The 26443-nt window shown below is 44.9% G+C and overlaps 1 protein-coding gene across 1 annotated transcript in view; it reads right to left on the bottom strand.

Moving 5' to 3' along the window:
* The window catches only part of BRD2 (bromodomain containing 2), a 42267-nt gene that overhangs the window by 6461 nt on the left and 9363 nt on the right, over positions 1-26443 (bottom strand). Inside the window, 7 exon segments of the mRNA XM_059837382.1 lie at positions 1380-1693; positions 4323-4396; positions 4399-4515; positions 6732-6980; positions 9679-9807; positions 12431-12802; positions 15507-15850. Coding sequence (XP_059693365.1) covers positions 1380-1693; positions 4323-4396; positions 4399-4515; positions 6732-6980; positions 9679-9807; positions 12431-12802; positions 15507-15850 — 1599 coding nt within the window.

Below are 26443 nucleotides of genomic sequence, written 5' to 3'. Positions count from 1 at the left end.
AACTGAAATTTTCCTTACTTTCGCTGTAGGGCTTCCTGGGTTTGTTCCTCAGGCAGGAGAGCCCGGAACTCTCGAGCTCCCTGACCCTGACATCCCAAAACCCACAGAACCCCAGAAAAATCCCCAAAAATCATCCCAAAAAACCCCCAAAAAACCACCAAAAAATCTGAAAAAAATCCCCCAAAATATCCCTAAAAAATCCTCAAAAAATCCCTGAAAAATCACAAAAAATCATCAAAAAATCCCCAAAAAATCCTCAAAAAATCCCCGAAAAATGCCTAAAAAAATCACAAAAAATTCCCAAAAAATCACAAATAAATCCCTGAAAAATCCCTAAAAAATCCTCAAAAAAATCCCCCAAAAATCACAGAAAAACATCAAAAAATCCCCCAAAAATCCTCAAAAAATCACAAAAAATCCCCAAAATACCGAAAAAATCCTCAAAAAACTCCTAAAAAATCACAAATAAATCCCCGAAAAATCCCTAAAAAATCCTCAAAATATCCCAAAAAAATCCCTGAAAAATCACAAAAAATCATCAAAAAATCCCAAAAAAATCACAAAAAAATCCCTGAAAAATCCCTAAAAAATCCTCAAAAAATCACCAAAAATCCTCAAAAAAATCCTCAAAAAATCCCTAAAAAATCCCCAAAAAATCCTAAAAAAATCACAAAAAATCCCTAAAAATCAGAAAAAAATTGAAATTTCCCTTACTTTCGCTGTAGGGCTTCCTGGGTTTCTTCCTCAGGCAGGAGAGCACGTATCTCTCGAGCTCCCTGAGCCTGACATCCCAAATTCCACAGAACCACAGGAAAATCCCCAAAAAAAATCCCCAAAAAAATCCCAAAAAATCATCCAAAAAATCTGAAAAAATCCCCAAAAATTCCTCAAAAATCCCCAAAATATCCTCAAAAAAATTGCCAAAAAATCCTCAAAAAATCCTCAAAAAAATCACAAAAAATCCTCAAAAAATCACAAAAAATCCCCAAAAAATCCCCAAAAAATCCCCAAAAATCCCTGAAAAATCCTCAAAAAAATCCCCAAAAAATCCCAAAAAAATCCTCGAAAAATCCCCCAAAAAATCCTGCAAAAATCCTCAAAAAATCACAAAAAATCCTCAAAAAATCACAAAAAATCCTCAAAAAATCCCCAAAAAATCACAAAAAAATCCCTGAAAAATCCCTAAAAAATCCTCAAAAAATCACCAAAAATCCCCCAAAAAATCCTCCAAAAATCCCTAAAAAATCCCCAAAAAATCCTCAAAAAATCCTCAAAAAATCCCCAAAAAATCCCCATAAATCCCCAAAAAACCCCCAAAAAATCCCCAAAAATTCCCCAAAAAATCCCAAAAAATTCCCCAAAATTGAAATTTCTCTTACTTTCACTGTAGGGCTTCCTGGGTTTCTTCCTCAGGCAGGAGAGCACGTATCTCTCGAGCTCCCTGAGCGTGGAGGCTTTGAGGGTCTCGAAGTCGATCTCGATCTCCTCGGGGTTGGAGTCCCTGAGCGAGGGCTCGCGGGACTGGATGATGTGAACCACCCTGCCCAGCTTCTCCCCGGGCAGTTTGTTGATGTCCAGGCTCAGCTGCCTCTTCTCATCGTAGCTCATGGGCTTCGACTCCTCCTCTTCCTCCGAGTCCACCAGCGAGGAAGGCGCCAGGGGGAGGGCCGGCTTCGAGCTCTTCTTGGAAGGCCTGAAAACCACCAAAAAATCCCACTTTTTCCCTGATTTTTGGGGATTTTTCCTGATTTTTTTCCCTATTTTTTGGTGATTTTTTTCTGATTTTTTGAGGTATTTTTCAGATTTTTTCCCTAATTTTTTGGTAATTTTTTCCTGATTTTTGGAGATTTTTTCCCCATTTTTTTGGGGATTTTTTCCTCATTTTTTGGTGATTATTTTCTGATTTTTTGAGGTATTTTTCAGATTTTTTTCCTCATTTTTTGGCAATTTTTTCCTGATTTTTGGAGATTTTTTCCTCATTTTCAGGGGATTTTTCCTCATTTTTTGGCGATTTTTTTCTGATTTTTTGGAGTATGTTTCAGATTTTTTTCCTAATTTTTTGACAATTTTTTCCTGATTTTTGGCAATTTTTTCCTGATTTTTGGAGATTTTTTCCCTCATTTTTGACGATTTTTTTCTGATTTTTTTTTTCTGATTTTTTGAGGTATTTTTCAGATTTTTTTCCTCATTTTTTGGCAATTTTTTCCTGATTTTTGGATATTTTTTCCTCATTTTCAGGGGTTTTTTCCTCATTTTTTGGCGATTTTTTTCTGATTTTTTGGAGTATGTTTCAGATTTTTTTCCTAATTTTTTGACAATTTTTTCCTGATTTTTGGCGATTTTTTTCCTGATTTTTGGGGTTTTTTCCTCATTTTTTTGGTGATTTTTCCCTGATTTTTTGAGGTATTTTTCAGATTTTTTTCCTAATTTTTTGGCAATTTTTCCCTCATTTTTGGAGATTTTTTCCTCATTTTTTCGTGATTTTTCCCTGATTTTTTGAGGTATTTTTCAGATTTTTTTTCCTAATTTTTTGAGGTATTTTTCAGATTTTTTCCCTAGTTTTTTGACAATTTTTTCCTGATTTTTGGAGATTTTTTCCTCATTTTTTGGCGATTTTTTTCTTATTTTTTAAGGTATTTTTCAGATTTTTTCCCTTATTTTTTGGCAATTTTTTCCTGATTTTTGGAGATTTTTTCCTCATTTTTTGGGGGGGTTTTTCCTCATTTTTTGGTGATTTTTTTTCTGATTTTTTGAGGTATTTTTCTGGGGTTTTTTCCAATTTTTTGGCAATTTTTTCCTGATTTTTAGCGACATTTTCCTGATTTTTTGAGGGTTTTCCCCCGATTTTTTGGCGATTTTTTTCCCTATTTTCAGCAGTATTTTCCTGATTTTTTGGGGATTTTTTTCCCAACTTTTCATGATTTTTCCCTATTTCTTGGTGATTTTTTTCCTGATTTTTTTCCCCTATTTTTTAAGGTATTTTTCCTTATTTTTGGGGGTTTTTTCCTTATTTTTTTGAGATATAAATCCTAAAAAATCCCCAAAAAATCCCCCCAGAATTACCAAAGAATCCCTAAAAATCCCTAAAAAATACAAGAAAATTCCCCCAAAAAATCCTAAAAAAAAAAAAAGAATTACCAAAAAATCCCTGAAAAACCTTAGAAAAATTGCAGAAAAATCCCCAAAAACATTGCAAAAAAATCCCTGAAAATTTCCAAATAAATCCCAAAAAATTCCCCCCAAAAATCTCAAAAACTACAAGAAAAAAACCCTGAAAAATCCTAAAAAATCCTAAAAAAATCACAAAAAATCCCCAAAAATGCCAAAAAAATCCCCCAAAAATTTGCAAAAATTCCCCCAAAATTCCCAAATAAATCCCCCAAAATACTCCAAAAAATCTTAAAACACTACAAGAAAAAAACCAAAAAAATCCCTGAAAAATCCTAAAAAATCATAAAAAATCCCCAAAAAATCCCCGAAAAACTTGCAAAAATTCCCCAAAAATTCCCAAATAAATCCCAAATATCTCAAAAAAACTACAAGAAAAAAAACCCAAAAAATCCCTGAAAAATCCTGAAAAAATCACAAAAAATCCCAAAAAAATTTGCAAAAATCCCTGAAAAAAATTGCAAAAATTCCCCAAAAATTCCCAAATAAATACCAAAAAATCTCAAAAAACTACAAGAAAAAAACCCAAAAAATCCCTGAAAAAATCCTAAAAAAATCACAAAAAATCCTGAAAAAATCACAAAAAATCCCCCCAAAAATTGCAAAAAATCCCCCAAAATTACCAAATAAATCCCAAAAAATCTCAAAAAAACTACAAGAAAAAAACCAAAAATCCCTGAAAAATCCTAAAAATAAATCACAAAAAATCCCCAAAAAAATTGCAAAAAAATCCCCGAAAAAATTGCAAAAAATCCCCCAAAAATCCCCAAATAAATCCCCAAAAATACTCCAAAAAATCTTAAAACACTACAAGAAAAAAACCAAAAAAATCCCTGAAAAATCCGAAAAAAATCACAAAAATCCCCAAAAAATCCCTGAAAAATCCCCAAAAATTTGCAAAAATTCCCCAAAAATTCCCAAATAAATCCCAAAAAATACTCCAAAAAATTTTAAAAAAAGACAAGAAAAAAACCCAAAAAAACCCTGAAAAATCCTAAAAAAATCACAAAAAATCACAAAAAATCCGCAAAAAATCCCTGAAAAATCCTAAAAAAATCCCAAAAAAAGCCAAAAAATCCCCGAAAAAATCCCAAAAAATTCCCAAAAAATCCCCAAAAAATCCCCAAAAAATCCCCAAACATTTTGTTGCGCACCTGGACCCGGTTCCAGCCCCGTTTTTCCGAGCCCTCCTGAGCTGAGCCTGCCGTGCCCGGGACTCCTCGTCGGGCCCCCCGCTCTCCCTTTGTGCTTCTCCGACTTCTTCTTCTTCCTCTTCTCCCTCTTCCTCTTGGGCTTGGCCACGGGGCCCTGCGACAGCGCCGCCAGCTGCTCGTGCACCGCCCGCAGCTGCGCCAGGAGCACAACAGGCCCACTTTAGCCCCATTTCCCCCAGCTCTTCCCCAGTTTTTCCCAATTTTTTCCCATTTTCCCCCTCATTTTTCTCCATTTTTTCCTAATTTTTTCCCATTTTTCCTAATTTTTCCCTTTTTCAGATTTTTTCCCATTTTTTCCAATTTTTTTCCCATGTTTTTCCCATTCTTTCCAGATTTTTTCCCATTTTTCCCCCATTTTTTCGCCAAATTTCCCCCATTTCCCCATAATTTTTCCCTGATTTTTTCCCTTTTCTTCCCCATTTTTTCCCTGATTTTCCCCATTTTCCCCCATTTTTTCCCCAAATTCCCCCCATTTTTTCCCTGATTTCCCCCATTTCCCCATAATTTTCCCCCATTTTTCCCCCAATTTCCCCCCATTTTTTCCCTGATTTTCCCCATTTTTCCCCCAAATTCCCCCCATTTTTTCCCTGATTTCCCCCATTTCCCCATAATTTTCCCCCCTTTTTCCCCCAATTTCCCCCCATTTTTTCCCTGATTTTCCCCATTTTTCCCCCAAATTCCCATTTTTTCCCTGATTTCTCCCATTTCCCCATAATTTCCCCCCATTTTTTCCCCCAATTTCCCCCCATTTTTTCCCTGATTTTCCCCATTTTCCCCCCAAATTCCCATTTTTTCCCTGATTTTCCCCATTCGTTCCCCCATTTTTTCCCTTTTTCCCCCCATTTTTCCCCATAATTTTTCCCCATTTTCCCCCCATTTTTTCCCCCAAATCCCCCCCATTTTTTCCCTGATTTTCCCCATAAATTTTCCCCCATTTCCCCATAATTTTTCCCCATTTTTTCCCTGATTTTTCCCCATAAATTTTCCCCATTTTTTCCCTGATTTTCCCCATTCGTTCCCCCATTTTTTCCCTTTTCCCCCCCATTTTTCCCCATAATTTTTCCCCATTTTCCCCCCATTTTTTCCCCCAAATCCCCCCCATTTTTTCCCTGATTTTCCCCATAAATTTTCCCCCATTTCCCCCATTTTTTCCCCCAAATCCCCCCCAATTTTTTCCCTGATTTTCCCCATAAATTTTCCCCCATTTCCCCATAATTTTCCCCCATTTTTTCCCTGATTTTTCCCCATAAAATTTCCCCATTTTTTCCCTGATTTTCCCCATTCTTTCCCCCATTTTTTCCCTTTTTTCCCCCATTTTTCCCCATAATTTTTCCCCATTTTTCCCCCATTTTTTCCCCCAAATTCCCACCATTTTTTCCTTGATTTTCCCCATTTTCCCCCCATTTTTTCCCCATTTTCCCCCCCATTTTTTCCCCGAAATTCCCCCCCATTTTTTCCCCAAATTCCCCCCATTTTTTCCCTGATTTTCCCCATTTTTCCCCCATTTTTTCCCCCATTTCCCCATAGTTTTTCCCGATTTTTTCCCCATTTTCCCCCCATTTTTTCCCTTTTTTCCCCCATTTTTTCCCCCATTTCCCCATAATTTTTCCCTGATTTTTTCCCTTTTCTTCCCCATTTTTCCCTGATTTTCCCCATTTTCCCCCCCTTTTTTCCCTTTTTCCCCCATTTTTCCCCATTTTTCCCCAAATTCCCCCCATTTTTTCCCCAATTTCCCCATAATTTTTCGCCATTTTTCCCCCAAATTCCCCCCATTTTTTCCTTGATTTTCCCCCATTTTTTCCCTGATTTCCCCCATTTCCCCATAATTTTTCCCCATTTTTCCCCCATTTTTTCCCTGATTTTCCCCATCTTCCCCCAAATTCCCCCCCATTTTTCCCTGATTTTCCCCATTTTTTCCCCATAATTTTCCCCCAATTTTTTCCCTTTTTTCCCCCAATTTCCCCCCATTTCCCCATTTTTCCCCATAATTTTCCCCCATTTTTCCCCCTATTTTTTCCCCCATTTTTCCCCGAAATTCCCCCATTTTTCCCTGATTTTCCCCATTTTTCCCCATCATTTTTCCCCATTTTTCCCCATAATTTTCCCCATTTTTTCCCCAGTTTTTCCCCAAATTCCCCCCATTTTTTCCCTGATTTTCCCCATTTTTCCCCCATTTTTTCCCCCATTTCCCCATAATTTTTCCCGATTTTTTCCCCATTTTCCCCCCATTTTTCCCCCATTTTTTCCCTGATTTTCCCCATAAATTTTCCCCCATTTCCCCCATTTTTTCCCCCATTTTTTCCCCCAATTTCCCCCATTTTCCCCCCAATTTTCCCCCATTTCCCCCACCTGCTCCTGCAGCTCGGCCAGCCTGTTGGCCCTCTCCTCCTCGGAGTCGGAGCTCTCGTCGCTCTCCGAGGACGTTTCCGTGGAGCTCTCCTCGTCCTCCTCCTCCTCCTCTTCCTCCTCCTCCTCCTCCTCCTCGCTGGACGATTCCTCGGACGAGGATTTGGGCAGCGCCAGCGGCGCCGAGGCCGAGGCCGCGCCCGACTCCTGCGGCTCGTCCGGCATCTTGGCGTAGCTGAACTCGAACACGTCCTGGCGTCGGGGAATTGGGGGTTTGGGACTCGGAATTCCCGGGAAAAATCCCAAATTCCCATCCCAGAAGTCCCCGAAATTCCCAGAATGAAATCCCAAATTCCCATCCCAAAAGTCCCCAAAATTCCCAGAGTGAAATCCCAAATTCCCAGGATAAAATCCCAAATTCCCATCCCAAAAGTCCCCGAAATTCCCAGGATAAAATCCCAAATTCCCATCCCAAAATTCCTCAAAATTCCCAGAATGAAATCCAACAATAATCCCAAATTCCCATCCCAAAAGTCCCCAAAATTCCCAGAGTGAAATCCAACAATAATCCCAAATTCCCATCCCAAAAATCCCCAAAATTCCCAGAATGAAATCCCAAATTCCCATCCCAAAAGTCCCCGAAATTCCCAGGATAAAATCCCAAATTCATGGGATAAAATCTGGGAATAATCCCAAATTCCCATCCCAAGATTCCCAGTATGAAATCCCAAATTCCCATCCCAAAAGTCCCTGAAATTCTCAGAATAAAATCCCAAATTCCCATCCCAAAAGTCCCCAAAATTCCCAGAATAAAATCCCAAATTCCCATCCCAGAAGTCCCCGAAATTCCCAGGATAAAATCCCAAATTCCCATCCCAGAAGTCCCCGAAATTCCCAGAGTGATATTCCAAATTCCCATCCCAAAAGTCCAAGAAATTCTCAGAATAAAATCCCAAATTCCCAGAGTGAAATTACCCAAAATTCCCAGGATGAAATCCCAAATTCCCATCCCAAAAGTCCCCAAAATTCCCAGAATGAAATCCCAAATTCCCAACCCAAAAGTCCCAGAAATTCCCAGAATGAAATCCCAAATTCCCATCCCAAAAACCCCAAAATTCCCGGAATAAAATCCTAAATATTCCCACTCTCAAAAATACCAATAATCCCCAAAATTCTGCCCAAAAATCCCGAAATTTCACCCAAAACTCCCCAAATTTCACCCAAAAACCCCCAAAATTTCACCCCAAAAATCCCCAAATTCCACTGAAAAACCCCCAATTTTCACCCAAAATCCCCCCAAAAATCCCCAAAATTCCCCCCAAAAATCCCAAATTCCACTGAAAAACCCCCAAATTCCCCCCCAAAATCCCCAAATTTCACCCAAAAATCCCCCCCCAAAATCCCCAAATTCCCCCCAAAAATCCCCAAATTCCACCAGAAATCCCCAAAATTCCCCCCAAAAATCCCCAAATTTCACCCAGAAATCCCCAAATTCCACCAAAAATCTCAAATTTTAACCAAAAACCCCCAAATTCCCCCTAAAAATCCCCAAATTCCCCCCAAAAATCCCCAAATTCCACTGAAAAACCCCCAAATTTCACCCAAATTCCCCCCAAAAATCCCCAAATTCACCCAAAAATCCCCAAATTCCACCCAAAAACCCCCAAATTTCATTCAAAAATCCTCAAATTCCATCAGAAATCCCCAAATTTCACCCAAAAATCCCCAAATTTCCCCCAAAAATCCCGAAATTCCCCCCAAAAATCCCCAAATTCCACTGAAAAACCCCCAAATTCCCCCCCAAAATCCCCAAATTTCACCCAAAAATCCCCCCCAAAAATCCCCAAATTCCCCCCAAAAATCCCCAAATTCCACCAGAAATCCCCAAAATTCCCCCCAAAAATCCCCAAATTTCACCCAGAAATCCCCAAATTTCACCCAAAAACCCCCAAATTCCCCCCAAAACTCCCCAAATTTCACCCCAAAAATCCCGAAATTTCACCCAAACCCCCCAAATTTCACCCAAAAATCCCCAAATTCCCCCCAAAAATCCCCAAATTCCATCTAAAAATCCCCAAATTCCCCCCCAAAATCCCCAAACTTCACCCAAAAATCCCCAAAATTCCCCCCAAAAAACCCCAAATTTCACCCCAAAAATCCCGAAATTTCACCCAAACCCCCCAAATTTCACCCAAAAATCCCCAAATTTCCGCCAAAAAATCCCAAAATTCCACCCTAAATCCACAAATTACCGCCAAAAAATTCCCAAATTTCACCCAAAAATCCCCAAAATTCCCTCAAAAAATCCCCAAATTCCACCAAAAATCCCAAATTTTAACCAAAAACCCCCAAATTTCACCCAAAAACCCCCAAACTTCACCCAAAAATCCCCAAATTCACCCAAAAATCCCCAAATTCCACTGAAAAACCCCCAAATTTCACCCAAAATCCCCCCAAAAATCCCCAAAATTCCCCCCAAAAATCCCCAAATTCCCCCCAAAAATCCCCGAATTCCACCAGAAATCCCCAAAATTCCCCCGAAAAACCCCCAAATTTCACCCAAAAAATCCCCAAATTTCACCCAAAAATCCCCAAATTCCCCCCAAAAATCCCCAAATTTCACCCAAAACTCCCCAAATTCCCCCCCAAAATCCCCAAATTCCCCCCAAAAATCCCCAAATTCCATCCAAAAATCCCAAAATTCCACCCAAAAACCCCCAAATTTCCTTCAAAAATCCCAAAATTCCCCCCCAAAATCCCCAAATTTCACCCAAAAACCCCCAAATTTCACCCAAATTCCCCCCAAAAATCCCCAAATTTCACCCAAAAACCCCCAAATTTCACCCAAATTCCCCCCAAAAATCCCCAAAATTCCCCCCAAAAATCCCCAAATTCCCCCCAAAACCCCCCAAATTTTGCATTTTCGGGGACTTGCGGGCGCCGTCCCCACCTGGAGCTTCCTGGCCATGGCCACCACGTCGTGGTCGGGCGGGTTGTACTTGTAGCAGTTGGAGAACATCAACCGCACGTCGGCGGCGAACTCCTGCGCGTCGCGGTACTCGCGGTTCTCCATCTTCCGCTGCGGGCACAGCGGCTCGGGGAGACCCTCCAGGGCTCCGCGCGGCGGGGACGGGCCACCGCAGGGTCAGCGGGGGCGGGGAAGGGTCAGCGGGGGAGGGGAAGGGTCAACAGGATCATGGAAGGGTCAGTGGGGTCATGGAAGGGTCAGCGGGGGAGTGGAAGGGTCAATGGGGTCATGGAAGGGTCAATGAGGTCATGGAAGGGTTAATGGGGGAGTAGAAGGGTCAACAGGATCATGGAAGGGTCAATGGGGTCATGGAAGGGTTAATGGGGGAGTGGAAGGGTCAACAGGGGAGTGGAAGGGTCATGGAAGGGTCAACAGGGTCATGGAAGGGTTAACGGGGGAGTGGAAGGGTCAATGGAGGAGTGGAAGGGTCAATGGGGTCATGGAAGGGTTAATGGGGGAGTGGAAGGGTTAAAGGGGGAGTGGAAGGGTCAGTGGGGTCATGGAAGGGTCAATGAGGTCATGGAAGGGTCATGGAAGGGTCAACAGGGGAGTGGAAGGGTCAATGGGGTCATGGAAGGGTCATGGAAGGGTCAGTGGGGGAGTGGAAGGGTCAACAGGGGAGTGGAAGGGTCAATGGGGTCATGGAAGGGTCAATGGGGTCATGGAAGGGTCAATGGGGTCATGGAAGGGTCAATGAGGTCAACAAAGAGTCAATGGGGTCATGGAAGGGTCAGCGGGGGAGTGGAAGGGACAACAGGTCATGGAAGGGTCAATGGGGTCATGGAAGGGTTAATGGGGGAATGGAAGGGTCAGCGGGGGAGGGGAAGGGTCATGGAAGGGTCAATGGGGGAGTGGAAGGGTCAACAGGATCATGGAAGGGTCAATGAGGTCATGGAAGGGTTAATGGGGGAGTGGAAGGGTCATGGAAGGGTCAATGAGGTCAACAAAGAGTCAATGAGGTCATGGAAGGGTCAACAGGGGAGTGGAAGGGTCATGGGGGAGTGGAAGGGTCATGGAAGGGTCAACGGGGGAGTGGAAGGGTCAATGGGGTCATGGAAGGGTCAATGAGGTCATGGAAGGGTCAAGGAGGTCAACAAAGAGTCAATGAGGTCATGGTAGGGTCAATGGGGTCATGGAAGGGTCAATGGGGTCATGGAAGGGTTAACGGGGGAGTGGAAGGGTCAATGAGGTCATGGAATGGTCATGGAAGGGCCAATGGGGTCATGAGATGGTCATGGAAGGGTCAAAGGGGGAGTGGAAGGGTCAGTGGGGTCATGGAAGGGTTAATGGGGGAGTGGAAGGGTCAATGAGGTCATGGAAGGGTCAATGGGGTCATGGAAGAGTCAACGGGGTCATGGAAGGGTCAATGAGGTCATGGAAGGGTCAATGAGGTCATGAAATGGTCAACATGGTCATGGAATGGTCAATGAAGTCATGGAAGAGTCATCATGGTCATGGAATGGCCAAGGAGATCATGGAAGGGTCAATGGGGTCATGGAAGGGTCAATGAGGTCATGGAAGGATCAATGGGGTCATGGAAGGGTCAATGAGGTCATGGAAGGGTCAATGGGGTCATGGAAGGGTCATGGAAGGGTCAATGGGGTCATGGAAGGGTCAATGGGGTCATGGAAGGGTCAACAGGGGAGTGGAAGGGTCAGTGGGGTCATAGAAGGGTCAATGGGGTCATGGAAGGGTCAATGAGATCATGGAAGGGTCAATGGGGGCGTGGAAGAGTCAACGGGATCATGGAATGGTCATGGAAGGGTCAACGAGGTAATGGAATGCTCAATGGGGTCATGGAAGGGTCAACGGGGTCAAGGAAGGGTCAATGAGGTCAACAAAGAGTCAATGAGGTCATGGTAGGGTCAACGGGGGAGTGGAAGGGTCAACATGGTCATGGAATGGTCAAGGAGATCGTGGAAGGGTCAATGGGGTCATGGAATGGTCAACAGGGGAGTGGAAGGTTCAATGGGGTCATGGAAAGGTCAATGAGGTCATGGAAGGGTCATGGAAGGGTCAACGGGGTCATGGAAGGGTCATGGAAGGGTCAACATGGTCATGGAATGGTCAAGGAGATCGTGGAAGGGTCAATGGAGTCATGGAAGGGTCAATGGAGTCATGGAAGGGTCAAAGAGGTCATGGAATGGTCAGTGAGGTCATGGAAGGGTCAATGAGGTCATGGAAAGGTCAATGAGGTCATGGAAGAGTCGATGGAGATGTGGAAGGGTCAATGGGGTCATGGAAGGGTCAATGAGGTCATGGAAGATTCAACGGGGTCATGGAATGGTCAATGAGGTCATGGAATGGTCAATGAGGTCATAGAAGGGTCAATGGGGTCATGGAAGGGTCAATGGGGTCATGGAAAGGTCAATGAGGTCATGGAAGGGTCAACAGGGTCATGGAAGAGTCATCATGGTCATGGAATGGCCAAGGAGATCATGGAAGGGTCAATGGAGTCATGGAAGGATCAATGGGGTCATGGAAGGGTCAGTGGGGTCATGGAAGGGTCAATGGGGTCATGGAAGGGTCAGTGGGGTCATGGAAGGGTCACCGCATCTCTTGAACCCTCCAATTTTTAACGAAACTCAAAAAAATCCGCAAAAAACCGCCAAAAACTCCCCCAAAAACCCCAAAAACTCCCCCATAACCTCTCCAAGAAGCCCCAGGAGCTCACCTTGATGGTGCTGAGATCCATGGGATGCTTGATGATCTCGTGGTAATCGTGCAGCCCCAACGCCGAGGCGTCGACGGGTTTGTAGAAGGGCCAGGCGTAGGCGGCGTGTTTTTTGGACAGCAGCTCCTTCAGGATGCCGTTGCAATATTTCAGCTGCTCGGAAAGTTTCCCTTTCTTGGAGGTTTGGTGCTGCTGGGAGTCGGGCAGGTCCTTCCTGGGGGGTTTGATGGGTCGGCCGCTCTCGCGCCGCGCCGGGATCTTGGCGGCTTTGGCGCTGTCGGCGGCCGACGGGGAGGATTCGCCGCCGCTGGTGGCGATGATGGCCGTGGTGGTGGGGGTGGTGGTGTCGGCTTTCCGCTTCACGCCCTTTTTCTGGGGAGGGGGGATTGAAAAGGATTTTGGGAGGGGGTATGGTGGTGGTGGTGGGAAAAGAGGGGGGTTCGGGGGGAAAAAGGGAGTTTTGGGGGGACAGAAATGAATTCGAGGAGCCCAAATCCCATTCCAAGAATCAAAATTCCCATTTGAGGAGCTCAAATCCCATTGAGGAGCCCAAAATCCCATTTGAGGAGCCCAAATCGTATTTGAGGAGCTCAAATCCCATTGAGGAGCCCAAATCCCATTGGAGGAGCCCAAATCCCATTCCAGGAATCAAAATTCCCATTTGAGGAGCTCAAATCCCATTTGAGGAGCTCAAATCCCATTGAGGAGCCCAAATCCCATTGGAGGAGCCCAAATCCCATTGGAGGAGCCCAAATCCCATTGGAGGAGCCCAAATCCCATCCCAAAAGTCAAAATTCCCATCTTGGGACCCAAAATCCCATTTGAGGAGCCCAAATCCCATTGAAGGAGCCCAAATTCCATTTGAGGAGCCCAAATCCCATTGGAGGAGCTCAAATCCCATTTTAGGAGCTCAAATCCCATTGGAGGAGCTCAAATCCCATTGGAGGATCCAAAATCCCATTTGAGGAGCTCAAATCCCATTGGAGGAGCCCAAAATCCCATTGGAGGAGCCCAAATCCCATTGGAGGAGCCCAAATCCCATTGGAGGAGCTCAAATCCCATTGGAGGAGCCCAAATCCCATTGGAGGAGCCCAAATCCCATTGGAGGAGCTCCAATTCCCCAAATCTCCCAATCTCACCCAGAATTCCCAAATCCCCCCACCCCAAACCCCATCCCACCAACCCAAACCCCAAAATCCCACCCCAAAATCCCCAATTCCCCCCAAATCCCAAACCCCAAAATCTCCAAATTCCCCCCAAACCCCAAATTCCCCCCAAACCCCAAATCCCCCAAACCCCCAAAATCCCCCCTAATTCCCCCAAATCCCCCCAAACACCAAATTCCCCCAAATCCCCCCAAACCCCAAAACCCCAAATTCCCCCCAAATCCCAAAATCCCCCCAAACCCCCAAATCCCAAACCCCAAACCCCCAAACCCCAAACCCCCAAATCCCAAGCCCCCAACCCCCAACCCCCAAACCCCCAAATCCCAAACCCCCAAATCCCCAAACCCCAAACCCCCAAATCCCAAACCCCCAACCCCCAAACCCCAAACCCCCAAATCCCCAAATCTCAAACCCCAAAATCCCCAATCCCCAAACCCCAAAATCCCCAATCCCCAAACCCCAAAATCCCCAAACCCCAAACCCCAAAATCCCCAATCCCCAAACCCCCAAATCCCAAATCCCAAACCCCCAAATCCCAAACCCCAAACCCCAAAATCCCCAAACCCCAAACCCCCAAATCCCAAATCCCCAAATCCCCCCAAATCCCGAAATCCCCCCAAATCCCAAAATCCCCCAAAATCCCAAACCCCCAAATCCCCCCAAACCCCAAACCCCCAAATCCCAAAATCCCCAAACCCCAAACCCCCAAATCCCCAAATCTCAAACCCCAAAATCCCCAAACCCCAAACCCCAAAATCCCCAAATCTCAAACCCCAAAATCCCCAAATCCCAAACCCCAAAATCCCCAAATCCCAAACCCCAAAATCCCCAAATCCCCCCAAACCCCAAAATCCCCAAACCCCAAACCCCAAATCCCACCAAACCCCAAACCCCTAAATCCCAATCCCCAAACCCCAAATCCCCCCAAAATCCCAAATTCCCCCCAAACCCGAGACCCCCCAAATTGCAAAAAAACCCCCAAAATCCCCAAAACCCCAAATTCCCCCCAAACCCCAAAATCCCCCCAAACCCCAAATTCCCCAAAATCCCAAACCCCAAAATCCCAAAAGCCCAAACCCCCAAATCCCCCCAAATTCCCCCCAAACCCCAAACCCCCCCAAAACCCCAAATCCCCCCAAACCCCAAACCCCCAAACCCCAAAATCCCCAAATCCCAAACCCCAAACCCCCAAATCCCCAAACCCCCAAATCCCAAACCCCCAACCCCCAACCCCCAAACACCCAAATCCCAATCCCCAAATCCCAAATCCCAAAATCCCAAAACCCCAAACCCCAAACCCCCAAATCCCAAAACCCCAAATCCCCCCAAACCCCAAATCCCCCCAAACCCCAAATTCCCCCCAAATCCCCCCAAACCCCAAAACCCCAAATTCCCCCCAAACCCCCAAATACCCCCCAAATCCCAAATCCACCCAAATCTCAAACCCCCAAAATCCCCAAATCCCCCAAAATCCCAAAACCCCAAACCCCAAAATCCCCCCAAAACCCCAAAATCCCAAAATCCCCCCAAAACCCCAAAATCCCCAAATCCCCCCAAAACCCCAAATCCCCCCAAACCCCAAATCCCCCCAAACCCCAAATTCCCCCAAATCCCCCCAAACCCCAAAATCCCCAAATGCCCCCAAAATCCCACCCCAAAATCCCCAAATCCCCCCAAATCCCGAAATCCCCCCAAACCCCAAACCCCAAACCCCCCAAAACCCCAAATTCCCCCAAATCCCCCAAAATCCCCCCCAAATCCCAAACCCCAAAATCCCCAAATCCCAAAATCCACAAAATCCCCCCAATCCCCCCAAACCCCCAAATCCCAAACCCCAAACCCCCCCAAAACCCCAAATCCCCCCAAAAATCCCCCAAATCCCCCCAAACCCCCAAATCCCCCTCCCCCACCTTCGCCACGGGCTGGGTGGGCGTGGGCGCCGCCAGGACGTTGCCGTGGTTACCGCCGTGGTTGCCGTGGTTACCGCCGTGGTTGCCGTGGTTACCGCCGTGGTTGCCATGGTTACCGGGGGGGACGCCGGGGTGCTGCAGGGCCTTGAGCAGCGGCGCCGCGATCACCGAGGGCTGCGGCAGCGCCCCCACCAGGCCGGCCGGGACATCGCCCGCCGCCCCCGAGGACGAGGAGGAGGAGGAGGAGGAGGAGGAGGAGGAGGAGAAAGCCGAGGAAGGCTGCGAGGAGAGCGAGGAGACTGCCGGGACCTGCTGGGCTGCGCTGCTCAGACCGGCCAGGAGAGCTGGGAGAGAGAAAAAAACCATGGAAAACTGGTAAAATTATCCCAAAAATTGGAGTGATAGGAAAAAACGGGGTTGGGATCCTTAAAACGGCAAAAAAATCCTGGGAAAAGGGATTGGGGGATGTTAAAAACCTGGGAAAGGGGATTGGGGACATGAAAATCCTGGGAAAAGGGATTGGGGGACACAAAAATCCTGAGAAAAGGGATTGGGGAACATTAAAATCCTGGGAAAAGGGATTGGGGACATTAAAATCTTGGGAAAAGGGATTGGAGACATGAAAACCCTGGGAAAAGGGATTGGGGGACACAAAAATCCTGAGAAAAGGGATTGGGGAACATTAAAATCCTGGGAAAAGGGATTGGGGACATTAAAATCTTGGGAAAAGGGATTGGAGACATGAAAATCCTGGGAAAAGGGATTGGGGGACACTGAGGAGACGGCCGGGCCCTGCTGGGCTGCGCTGCTCAGACCGGCCAGGAGAGCTGGGAGAGGGGAGAAAAAACATGGAAAGTTGGTAAAATTATCCCAAAAATTGGAGTGATAGGAAAAAAACCTGGAAAAAAATGGGAAATCCTGGGAAAAGGGATTTGGGGATGTTAAAAATCTGGGAAAAGGGATTGGGGGACATAAAACTCCTGGGAAAAATGGGGTAGGGATTGTTAAAATGGCAAAAAAATCCTGGAAAATGGGACTGGAAATGTTCTGGAAGACACAAAACTCCTGGGAAAAGGGATTGGGGGACATTAAAATCATGGGAAAAGGGATTTAGGGACGTTAAAATCCTGGGAAAAGGGATTGGGGGACACTGAGGAGACGGCCGGGCCCTGCTGGGCTGCGCTGCTCAGACCGGCCAGGAGAGCTGGGAGAGGGGAAAAAAAACATGGGAAATTGGTAAAATTATCCCAAAAATTGGAGTGATTGGAAAAAACCTGGAAAAAACGGGGTCAGAAAGATAAAAAACCTGGAAAAAAACGGGGTTGGGATCCTTAAAATGGCATGAAAATCCTGAGAAAAGGGATTGGGGACATGAAAATCCTGAAAGATGGGATTTAGGGACACAAAAATCCTGGGAAAAGGGATTGGGGGACACAAAAATCCTGGGAAAAGGGATTGGAGGACATTAAAATCCTGGGAAAAGGGATTGGGGGACATTAAAATCCTGGGAAAAGGGATTGGGGATGTTAAAAACCTGGGAAAAGGGATTGGGGGACATAAAAATCCTGGAAAAATGGGATTGGGGGACACGAAAATCATGGAAAATGGGATTGGGGGACATGAAAATCCTGGGAAAAGGGATTGGGGGACAGAAAACTCCTGGGAAAAGGGATTGGGGGACATAAAACTCCTGGGAAAAGGGATTGGGGACATTAAAATCCTGGGAAAAGGGATTGGGGGACATAAAAATCCTGGGAAAAGGGATTGGGGGACATGAAACTCCTGGGAAAAGGGATTGGGGGACATTAAAACCCTGGGAAAAATGGGATTGGGATCCTTAAAATGGCAAAAAAATCCGGGAAAATGGGACTGGAAATGTCCTGGAAGACACAAAAAACCTGGGAAAAGGGATTGGGGGACATAAAACTCCTGGGAAAAGGGATTGGGGGACACAAAAAACCTGGAAAACGGGATTTAGGGACATTAAAATCCTGGAAAATGGGACTTAGGGACACAAAACACCTGGGAAAAGGGATTGGGGGACATTAAAATCCTGGGAAAAGGGATTTAGGGACACAAAAAACCTGGAAAACGGGATTTAGGGACATTAAAACCCTGGAAAAGAGAATTAGGGACACAAAACTTCTGGGAAAAGGGATTGGGGGACATAAAACTCCTGGGAAAAGGGATTGGGGAACATTAAAATCATGGGAAAAGGGATTTAGGGACGTTAAAATCCTGGGAAAAGGGATTGGGGGACACTGAGGAGACGGCCGGGCCCTGCTGGGCTGCGCTGCTCAGACCGGCCAGGAGAGCTGGGAGAGGGGAAAAAAAACATGGGAAATTGGTAAAATTATCCCAAAAATTGGAGTGATTGGAAAAAACCTGGAAAAAACGGGGTCAGAAAGATAAAAAACCTGGAAAAAACGGGGTTGGGATCCTTAAAATGGCATGAAAATCCTGGGAAAAGGGATTGGGGGACACAAAAACTCCTGGGAAAAGGGATTGGGGGACGTTAAGATCCTGGGAAAATGGGATTTAGGGACATAGAAATCCTGGAAAATGGGATTGGGGGACATTAAAATCCTGGGAAATTGGGATTTAGGGACATTAAAATCCTGGAAAAGAGAATTAGGGACACAAAAACTCCTGAGAAAAAGGATTGGGGGACATTAAAATCCTGGGAAAAGGGATTGGGGGACATAGAAATCCTGGGAAAAGGGATTGGGGACTCAAAAATCTTGGAAAAAGGGATTTAGGGACGTTAAAATCCTGGGAAAAGGGATTGGGGGACATGAAAATCCTGGGAAAGGAGATTTAGGGACACAAAACTCCTGGGAAAAGGGATTGGGGGACATTAAAATCCTGGGAAAAGGGATTTGGGGACATGAAAATCCTGGGAAAATGGGATTGGGGGACATTAAAATCCTGGGAAAAGGGATTGGGGGACATTAAAATCCTGGGGAAAGGGATTGGGGGACACAAAGAACTTGGAAAATGGGATTTAGGGACACAAAAATCCTGGGAAAAGGGATTGGGGACATTAAAATCCTGGGAAAAGGGATTGGGGGACATTAAAATCCTGGGAAATGGGATTTAATGACACAAAACTCCTGGGAAAAGGGATTGAGGGACATTAAAATCCTGGGAAAAGGGATTGGGGGACATGAAAATCCTGGGAAAAGGGATTTAGGGATGTTACAATCCTGGGAAAAGGGATTGGGGGACACAAAACTCCTGGGAAAAGGGATTGGGGGACATTAAAATCTTGGGAAAAGGGATTGGGGGACATTAAAATCCTGGAAAATGGGACTTAGGGACACAAAAATCCTGGGAAATGGGACTTAGGGACACAAAAATCCTGGGAAAAGGGATTGGGGGATGTTAAAATCCTGGGAAAAGGGATTGGGGACATGAAAATCCTGGGAAAAGGGATTTGGGGGACATGAAAATCCTGGGAAAAGGGATTGGGGGACGTAAAAATCCTGGGAAAAGGGATTGGGGGACACAAAACTCCTGGGAAAAGGGATTGGGGGACATTAAAATCCTGGGAAAAGGGATTGGGGGACACGAAAATCCTGGGAAAAGGGATTGGGGGACATTAAAATCCTGGGAAAAGGCATTGGGGGATGTTAAAATCCTGGGAAAAGGGATTGGGGGACACAAAAAACCTGGAATATGGGATTTAGGGACATGAAAATCCTGGGAAAAGGGATTGGGGGATATTAAAATCCTGGGAAAAGGGATTGGGGACATTAAAATCCTGGGAAAAGGGATTGGGGGACACAAAAACTCCTGGGAAAAGGGATTGGGGGACATTAAAATCCTGAGAAAAGGGATTGGGGACATGAAAATCCTGGGAAAGGGATTGGGGGACATTAAAACCCTGGGAAAAGGGATTGGGGGACATTAAAATCCTGGGAAAAATGGGGTTGGGATCCTTAAAATGGCAAAAAAATCCTGGAAAATGGGACTGGAAATGTCCTAGAAAACATAAGAAACCTGGGAAAAGGGATTGGGGGACATGAAAATCCTGGGAAAAGGGATTGGGGGACATGAAAATCCTGGGAAAAGGGATTGGGGGACATGAAAATCCTGGGAAAAGGGATTGGGGGACATGAAAATCATGGGAAAAGGGATTTAGGGACACAAAAATCCTGGGAAAAGGGATTGGGGGACATTAAAATCCTGGGAAAAGGGATTGGGGGACATGAAAATCCTGGGAAAAGGGATTGGGGCACATAAAGAGCGGAAATCCCATGGAAAGTTGGGGGTGTTTGAACCAAAATCCCCTTTTTTCCCCCCAAATCTCCCACGTGCAGCCCTGGCTGCCCCTCTCTTGGGGCTCTTTTTGTCTCTTTTACCCCAAATTTTGGCCTTTTTACCCCCAAAATTCAGATTGGTTTCTCCCCAGAAATTCAGGGGTTTTACCCCAAAATCCAGGGGATTTATCTCCAATTCCAGATGTTCGTTAGTCCCCAATTCCAGCTGTTCCCTAGTCCCCAATTCCAGCTGTTATCCCTCCCCAATTCCAGCTGTTCTCTAGTCCCCAATTCCAGCTGTTCTTTAGTCCCCAATTCCAGCTGTTCGTTAGTCCCCAATTCCAGTTGTTATCCCTCCCCAATTCCAGCTGTTCGTTAGTCCCCAATTCCAGCTGTTCGTTAGTCCCCAATTCCAGCTGTTCTCTAGTCCCCAATTCCAGCTGTTCTTTAGTCCCCAATTCCAGCTGTTCTCTCGTCCCCAATTCCAGCTGTTCTCTAGTCCCCAATTCCAGCTGTTTCCCCTCCCCAATTCCAGCTGTTCTCTAGTCCCCAATTCCAGCTGTTCTCTCGTCCCCAATTCCAGCTGTTCTCTCGTCCCCAATTCCAGCTGTTATCCCTCCCCAATTCCAGCTGTTCTCTAGTCCCCAATTCCAGCTGTTTCCCCTCCCCAATTCCAGCTGTTCTCTACTCCCCAATTCCAGCTGTTCTCTCGTCCCCAATTCCAGCTGTTCTCTCGTCCCCAATTCCAGCTGTTCTCTAGTCCCCAATTCCAGCTGTCCTCTAGTCCCCAATTCCAGCTGTTTTCCCGCCAAATTCCAGCTGTTCCCCCAATTCCAGCTGTTTTCCCGCCAAATTCCAGCTGTTTTCCCACCACATTCCAGCTGTTTTCCCTAAAAAATTCCAGCTGTTTTCCCTAAAAAATTCCAGCTGTTTCCCCACTGTTTTCCCTAAAAAAATTCCAGCTGTTTTCCCGCCAAATTCCAGATGTTTTCCCTAAAAAATTCCAGCTCTTTTCCCTAAAAAAATCCAGCTGTTTTCCCTAAAAAATTCCAGCTGTTTTCCCGCCAATTCCAGCTGTTTTCCCGCCACATTCCAGCTGTTTTCCCGCTAAATTCCAGATGTTTTCCCTAAAAAATTCCAGCTGTTTTCCCAAAAAAATTCCAGATGTTTTCCCTAAAAAATTCCAGCTGTTTTCCCGCCAAATTCCAGCTGTTTTCCCTAAAAAATTCCAGCTGTTTTCCTGCCAAATTCCAGCTGTTTTCCCTAAAAAATTCCAGCTGTTTTCCCTAAAAAAAATTCCAGATGTTTTCCCGCCAAATTCCAGCTGTTTTCCCTAAAAAATTCCAGCTGTTTTCCCGCCAAATTCCAGCTGTTTTCCCTAAAAAATTCCAGCTGTTTTCCCTAAAAAAATTCCAGCTGTTTTCCTACCCCAATTCCAGCTGTTCCCCCCTCCCCAATTCCAGATGTTTTCCAACCCCAATTCCAGCTGCTTTCCCACCAAATTCCAGCTGCTTTCCCTAAAAAATTCCAGCTGCTTTCCCTAAAAAATTCCAGCTGTTTTCCCGCCAAATTCCAGCTGTTTTCCCTAAAAAATTCCAGCTGTTTTTCCCTAAAAAATTCCAGCTGTTTTCCCGCCAAATTCCAGCTGTTTTCCCTAAAAAATTCCAGCTGTTTTCTCTAAAAAATTCCAGCTGTTTTCCCTAAAAAATTCCAGCTGTTTTCCCTAAAAAATTCCAGCTGTTTTCCCGCCAAATTCCAGCTGTTTCCCCGCCAAATTCCAGCTGTTTTTCCCTAAAAAAATCCAGCTGTTTCCCCGCCAAATTCCAGCTGTTTTTCCCTAAAAAATTCCAGCTGTTTTCCCGCCAAATTCCAGCTGTTTTCCCTAAAAAATTCCAGCTGTTTTCCCAAAAAATTCCAGATGTTTTCCCGCCAAATTCCAGATGTTTTCCCGCCAATTCCAGCTGTTTTCCCGCCAATTCCAGCTGTTTTCCCTAAAAAAAATTCCAGCTGTTTTTCCTGCCAAATTCCAGCTGTTTTCCCTAAAAAATTCCAGCTGTTTTCCCGCCAAATTCCAGCTGTTTTCCCGCCAAATTCCAGCTGTTTTCCCTAAAAAATTCCAGCTGTTTTCCCTAAAAAAATCCAGCTGTTTTCCCTAAAAAAAATTCCAGATGTTTTCCCGCCAAATTCCAGCTGTTTTCCCGCCAATTCCAGCTGTTTTCCCGCCAAATTCCAGCTGTTTTCCCAAAAAAATTTCCATCTGTTTTCCCACCAATTCCAGCTGTTTTTCCCGCCAAATTCCAGCTGTTTTCCCGCCAAATTCCAGCTGTTTTTCCCTAAAAAATTCCAGCTGTTTTCCCGCCAAATTCCAGCTGTTTTCCCTAAAAAATTCCAGCTGTTTTCCCAAAAAATTCCAGATGTTTTCCCGCCAAACTCCAGATGTTTTCCCGCCAATTCCAGCTGTTTTCCCGCCAATTCCAGCTGTTTTCCCTAAAAAAAATTCCAGCTGTTTTTCCCGCCAAATTCCAGCTGTTTTTCCCTATAAAATTCCAGCTGTTTTCCCGCCAAATTCCAGCTGTTTTCCCTAAAAAATTCCAGCTGTTTTCTCTAAAAAATTCCAGCTGTTTTTCCCAAAAAAATTCCAGCTGTTTTCCCTAAAAAAAATTCCAGATGTTTTCCCACCAAATTCCAGCTGTTTTCCCGCCAATTCCAGCTGTTTTCCCGCCACATTCCAGCTGTTTTCCCGCCAAATTCCAGCTGTTTTCCCCGCCAAATTCCAGCTGGTTTCCCTAAAAAATTCCAGCTGTTTTCCCTAAAAAAAATTCCAGCTGTTTTCCCGCCACATTCCAGCTGTTTTCCCTAAAAAAAAATCCAGCTGTTTTCCCGCCAAATTCCAGCTGTTTTTCCCTAAAAAATTCCAGCTGTTTTCCCGCCAAATTCCAGCTGTTTTCCCTAAAAAATTCCAGCTGTTTCCCCTAAAAAATTCCAGCTGTTTTCCCGCCAATTCCAGCTGTTTTCCCGCCACATTCCAGCTGTTTTCCCGCTAAATTCCAGATGTTTTCCCTAAAAAATTCCAGCTGTTTTCCCAAAAAAATTCCAGATGTTTTCCCTAAAAAATTCCAGCTGTTTTCCCGCCAAATTCCAGCTGTTTTCCCTAAAAAAATCCAGCTGTTTTCCCGCCAAATTCCAGCTGTTTTCCCTAAAAAATTCCAGCTGTTTTCCCTAAAAAAAAATCCAGCTGTTTTCCTACCCCAATTCCAGCTGTTCCCCCCTCCCCAATTCCAGATGTTTTCCAACCCCAATTCCAGCTGCTTTCCCTAAAAAATTCCAGCTGCTTTCCCTAAAAAATTCCAGATGTTTTCCCGCCAAATTCCAGCTGTTTTCCCTCCCCAATTCCAGCTGTTTTTCCCTAAAAAATTCCAGCTGTTTTCCCGCCAAATTCCAGCTGTTTTCCCTAAAAAATTCCAGCTGTTTTCGCTAAAAAATTCCAGCTGTTTTCCCACCAAATTCCAGCTGTTTTCTCTAAAAAATTCCAGCTGTTTTCCCAAAAAATTCCAGATGTTTTCCCGCCAAATTCCAGATGTTTTCCCGCCAATTCCAGCTGTTTTCCCTAAAAAAAAATTCCAGCTGTTTTTCCTGCCAAATTCCAGCTGTTTTCCCTAAAAAATTCCAGCTGTTTTCCCGCCAAATTCCAGCTGTTTTCCCAAAAAAATTCCAGCTGTTTTCCCTAAAAAAAATTCCAGCTGTTTTCCCTAAAAAAAATTCCAGATGTTTTCCCGCCAAATTCCAGCTGTTTCCCGCCAATTCCAGCTGTTTTCCCGCCACATTCCAGCTGTTTTCCCAAAAAAATTTCCATCTGTTTTCCCGCCAAATTCCAGCTGTTTTCCCGCCAAATTCCAGCTGTTTTCCCCGCCAAATTCCAGCTGTTTTTCCCTAAAAAATTCCAGCTGTTTTCCCTAAAAAAAATTCCAGATGTTTTCCCTAAAAAAATTCCAGCTGTTTTCCCGCCAATTCCAGCTGTTTTCCCTAAAAAAAAATCCAGCTGTTTTTCCCGCCAAATTCCAGCTGTTTTCCCTAAAAAATTCCAGCTGTTTTCCCTAAAAAATTCCAGCTGTTTTCCCGCCAAATTCCAGCTGTTTTCCCGCCAATTCCAGCTGGTTTTCCCACCAAATTCCAGCTGGTTTCCCTAAAAAATTCCAGGTGTTTTCCCTAAAAAATTCCAGATGTTTTCCCACAAAAATTCCAGCTGTTTTCCCACAAAAATTCCAGATGTTTTCCCGCCAAATTCCAGATGTTTTCCCGCCAATTCCAGCTGTTTTCCCGCCACATTCCAGCTGTTTTCCCTAAAAAAAAATTCCAGCTGTTTTCCCTAAAAAATTCCAGCTGTTTTCCCACCAAATTCCAGCTGTTTTCCCTAAAAAATTCCAGCTGTTTTCCCTAAAAAATTCCAGCTGTTTTCCCACGAAATTCCAGCTGTTTTCCCTAAAAAATTCCAGCTGTTTTCCCACAAAAATTCCAGATGTTTTCCCACCAAATTCCAGCTGTTTTCCCGCCAAATTCCAGCTGTTTTCCCTAAAAAATTCCAGCTGTTTTCCCTAAAAAATTCCAGCTGTTTTCCCGCCAATTCCAGCTGTTTTCCCCACCAAATTCCAGATGTTTTCCCTCCCCAATTCCAGCTGTTTTCCCACCAATTACAGCTGTTTTCCCGCCCAATTCCAGCTGTTTTCCCGCCAAATTCCAGCTGTTTTCCCTAAAAAATTCCAGCTGTTTTCCCGTCCAATTCCAGCTGTTTTCCCGCCCAATTCCAGCTGTTTTCCCGCCAATTCCAGCTGTTTTCCCTAAAAAATTCCAGCTGTTTTCCCGCCAATTCCAGCTGTTTTCCCACCAAATTCCAGCTGTTTTCCCGCCAAATTCCAGCTGTTTTCCCTCAAAAATTCCAGCTGTTTTCCCGCCAAATTCCAGCTGTTTTCCCTAAAAAATTCCAGCTGTTTTCCCGTCCAATTCCAGCTGTTTTCCCGCCCAATTCCAGCTGTTTTCCCTAAAAAATTCCAGCTGTTTTTCCCTAAAAAATTCCAGCTGTTTTTCCTGCCAAATTCCAGCTGTTTTCCCTAAAAAATTCCAGCTGTTTTCCCGCCAAATTCCAGCTGTTTTCCCGCCAAATTCCAGCTGTTTTCCCCACCAAATTCCAGCTGTTTTCCCGCCAAATTCCAGCTGTTTTCCCGCCAAATTCCAGCTGTTTTCCCGCCAATTCCAGCTGTTTTTCCGCCCAATTCCAGCTGTTTTCCCTAAAAAATCCAGCTGTTTTTCCCGCCAAATTCCAGCTGTTTTCCCTAAAAAATTCCAGCTGTTTTCCCTAAAAAATTCCAGCTGTTTTCCCCACCAAATTCCAGCTGTTTTCCCGCCAAATTCCAGCTGTTTTCCCGCCAATTCCAGCTGTTTTCCCGCCAAATTCCAGCTGTTTTCCCTAAAAAATTCCAGCTGTTTTCCCGCCAAATTCCAGCTGTTTTCCCGCCAAATTCCAGCTGTTTTCCCGCCAATTCCAGCTGTTTTTCCGCCAAATTCCAGATGTTTTCCCTAAAAAATTCCAGCTGTTTTTCCCGCCAAATTCCAGCTGTTTTCCCTAAAAAATTCCAGCTGTTCCCCCGTCAATTCCAGATGTTTTCCCGCCAAATTCCAGCTGTTTTCCCCACCAAATTCCAGCTGTTTTTCCCGCCAAATTCCAGCTGTTTTCCCGCCAAATTCCAGCTGTTTTCCCGCCAAATTCCAGCTGTTTTTCCCCGCCCAATTCCAGCTGTTTTCCCTAAAAAATTCCAGCTGTTTTCCCGCCAAATTCCAGCTGTTTTCCCTAAAAAATTCCAGCTGTTTTCCTAAAAAAAATTCCAGATGTTTTCCCGCCAAATTCCAGCTGTTTTCCCGCCAAATTCCAGCTGTTTTCCCGCCAATTCCAGCTGTTTTTCCCGCCAAATTCCAGATGTTTTCCCTAAAAAATTCCAGCTGTTTTTCCCGCCAAATTCCAGCTGTTTTCCCTAAAAAATTCCAGCTGTTTCCCCGTCAATTCCAGATGTTTTCCCACCAAATTCCAGATGTTTTCCCTCCCCAATTCCAGCTGTTTTCCCGCAAATTCCAGCTGTTTTCCCGCCAAATTCCAGCTGTTTCCCTGCCAAATTCCAGCTGTTTTCCTGCCAAATTCCAGCTGTTTTCCCTAAAAAAGTTCCAGCTGTTTTCCCCGCCACATTCCAGCTGTTTTCCCGCCACATTCCAGCTGTTTTCCCGCCACATTCCAGCTGTTTTCCCTCCCCAATTCCAGCTGTTGTCCCCGCCCCAATTCCAGCTGTTTGAACCCAAATCTCAGCGTTTGCTCTCAAATTTTTGGGGGATTTTTTTTAACCAAATCTGAGAGGTTTTTCCCCAAAATTCAGATTTTCCCCCCCTAAAATCCTCATTTTTTTCCCCCAAAATTCAGGTTTTTTCCCCAAAATTCAGATTTTTCCCAAAATCCAGCTTTTTCCCCCCAAATCTCCCACCTGCAGCCCTGGCTGCCCCTTTCTTGTGGCCGTTCCTGACTTTTATCCCAAATTTTGGTGCTTTTTACCCCAAATTTTGCCTGTTTTTACCCCAAAATTCAGGCTTTTTCCCAAAATCCAGCTTTTTCCCCAAAATCCAGCTTTTTCCCCCCAA

Source organism: Haemorhous mexicanus, assembly GCF_027477595.1.
Source record: "Haemorhous mexicanus isolate bHaeMex1 chromosome 32 unlocalized genomic scaffold, bHaeMex1.pri SUPER_32_unloc_4, whole genome shotgun sequence".
In the NCBI taxonomy this organism is placed as follows: domain Eukaryota; kingdom Metazoa; phylum Chordata; class Aves; order Passeriformes; family Fringillidae; genus Haemorhous; species Haemorhous mexicanus.
Note: the sequence above shows the minus strand (reverse complement) of the source record. Positions and strands in the feature narration are given on the sequence as shown.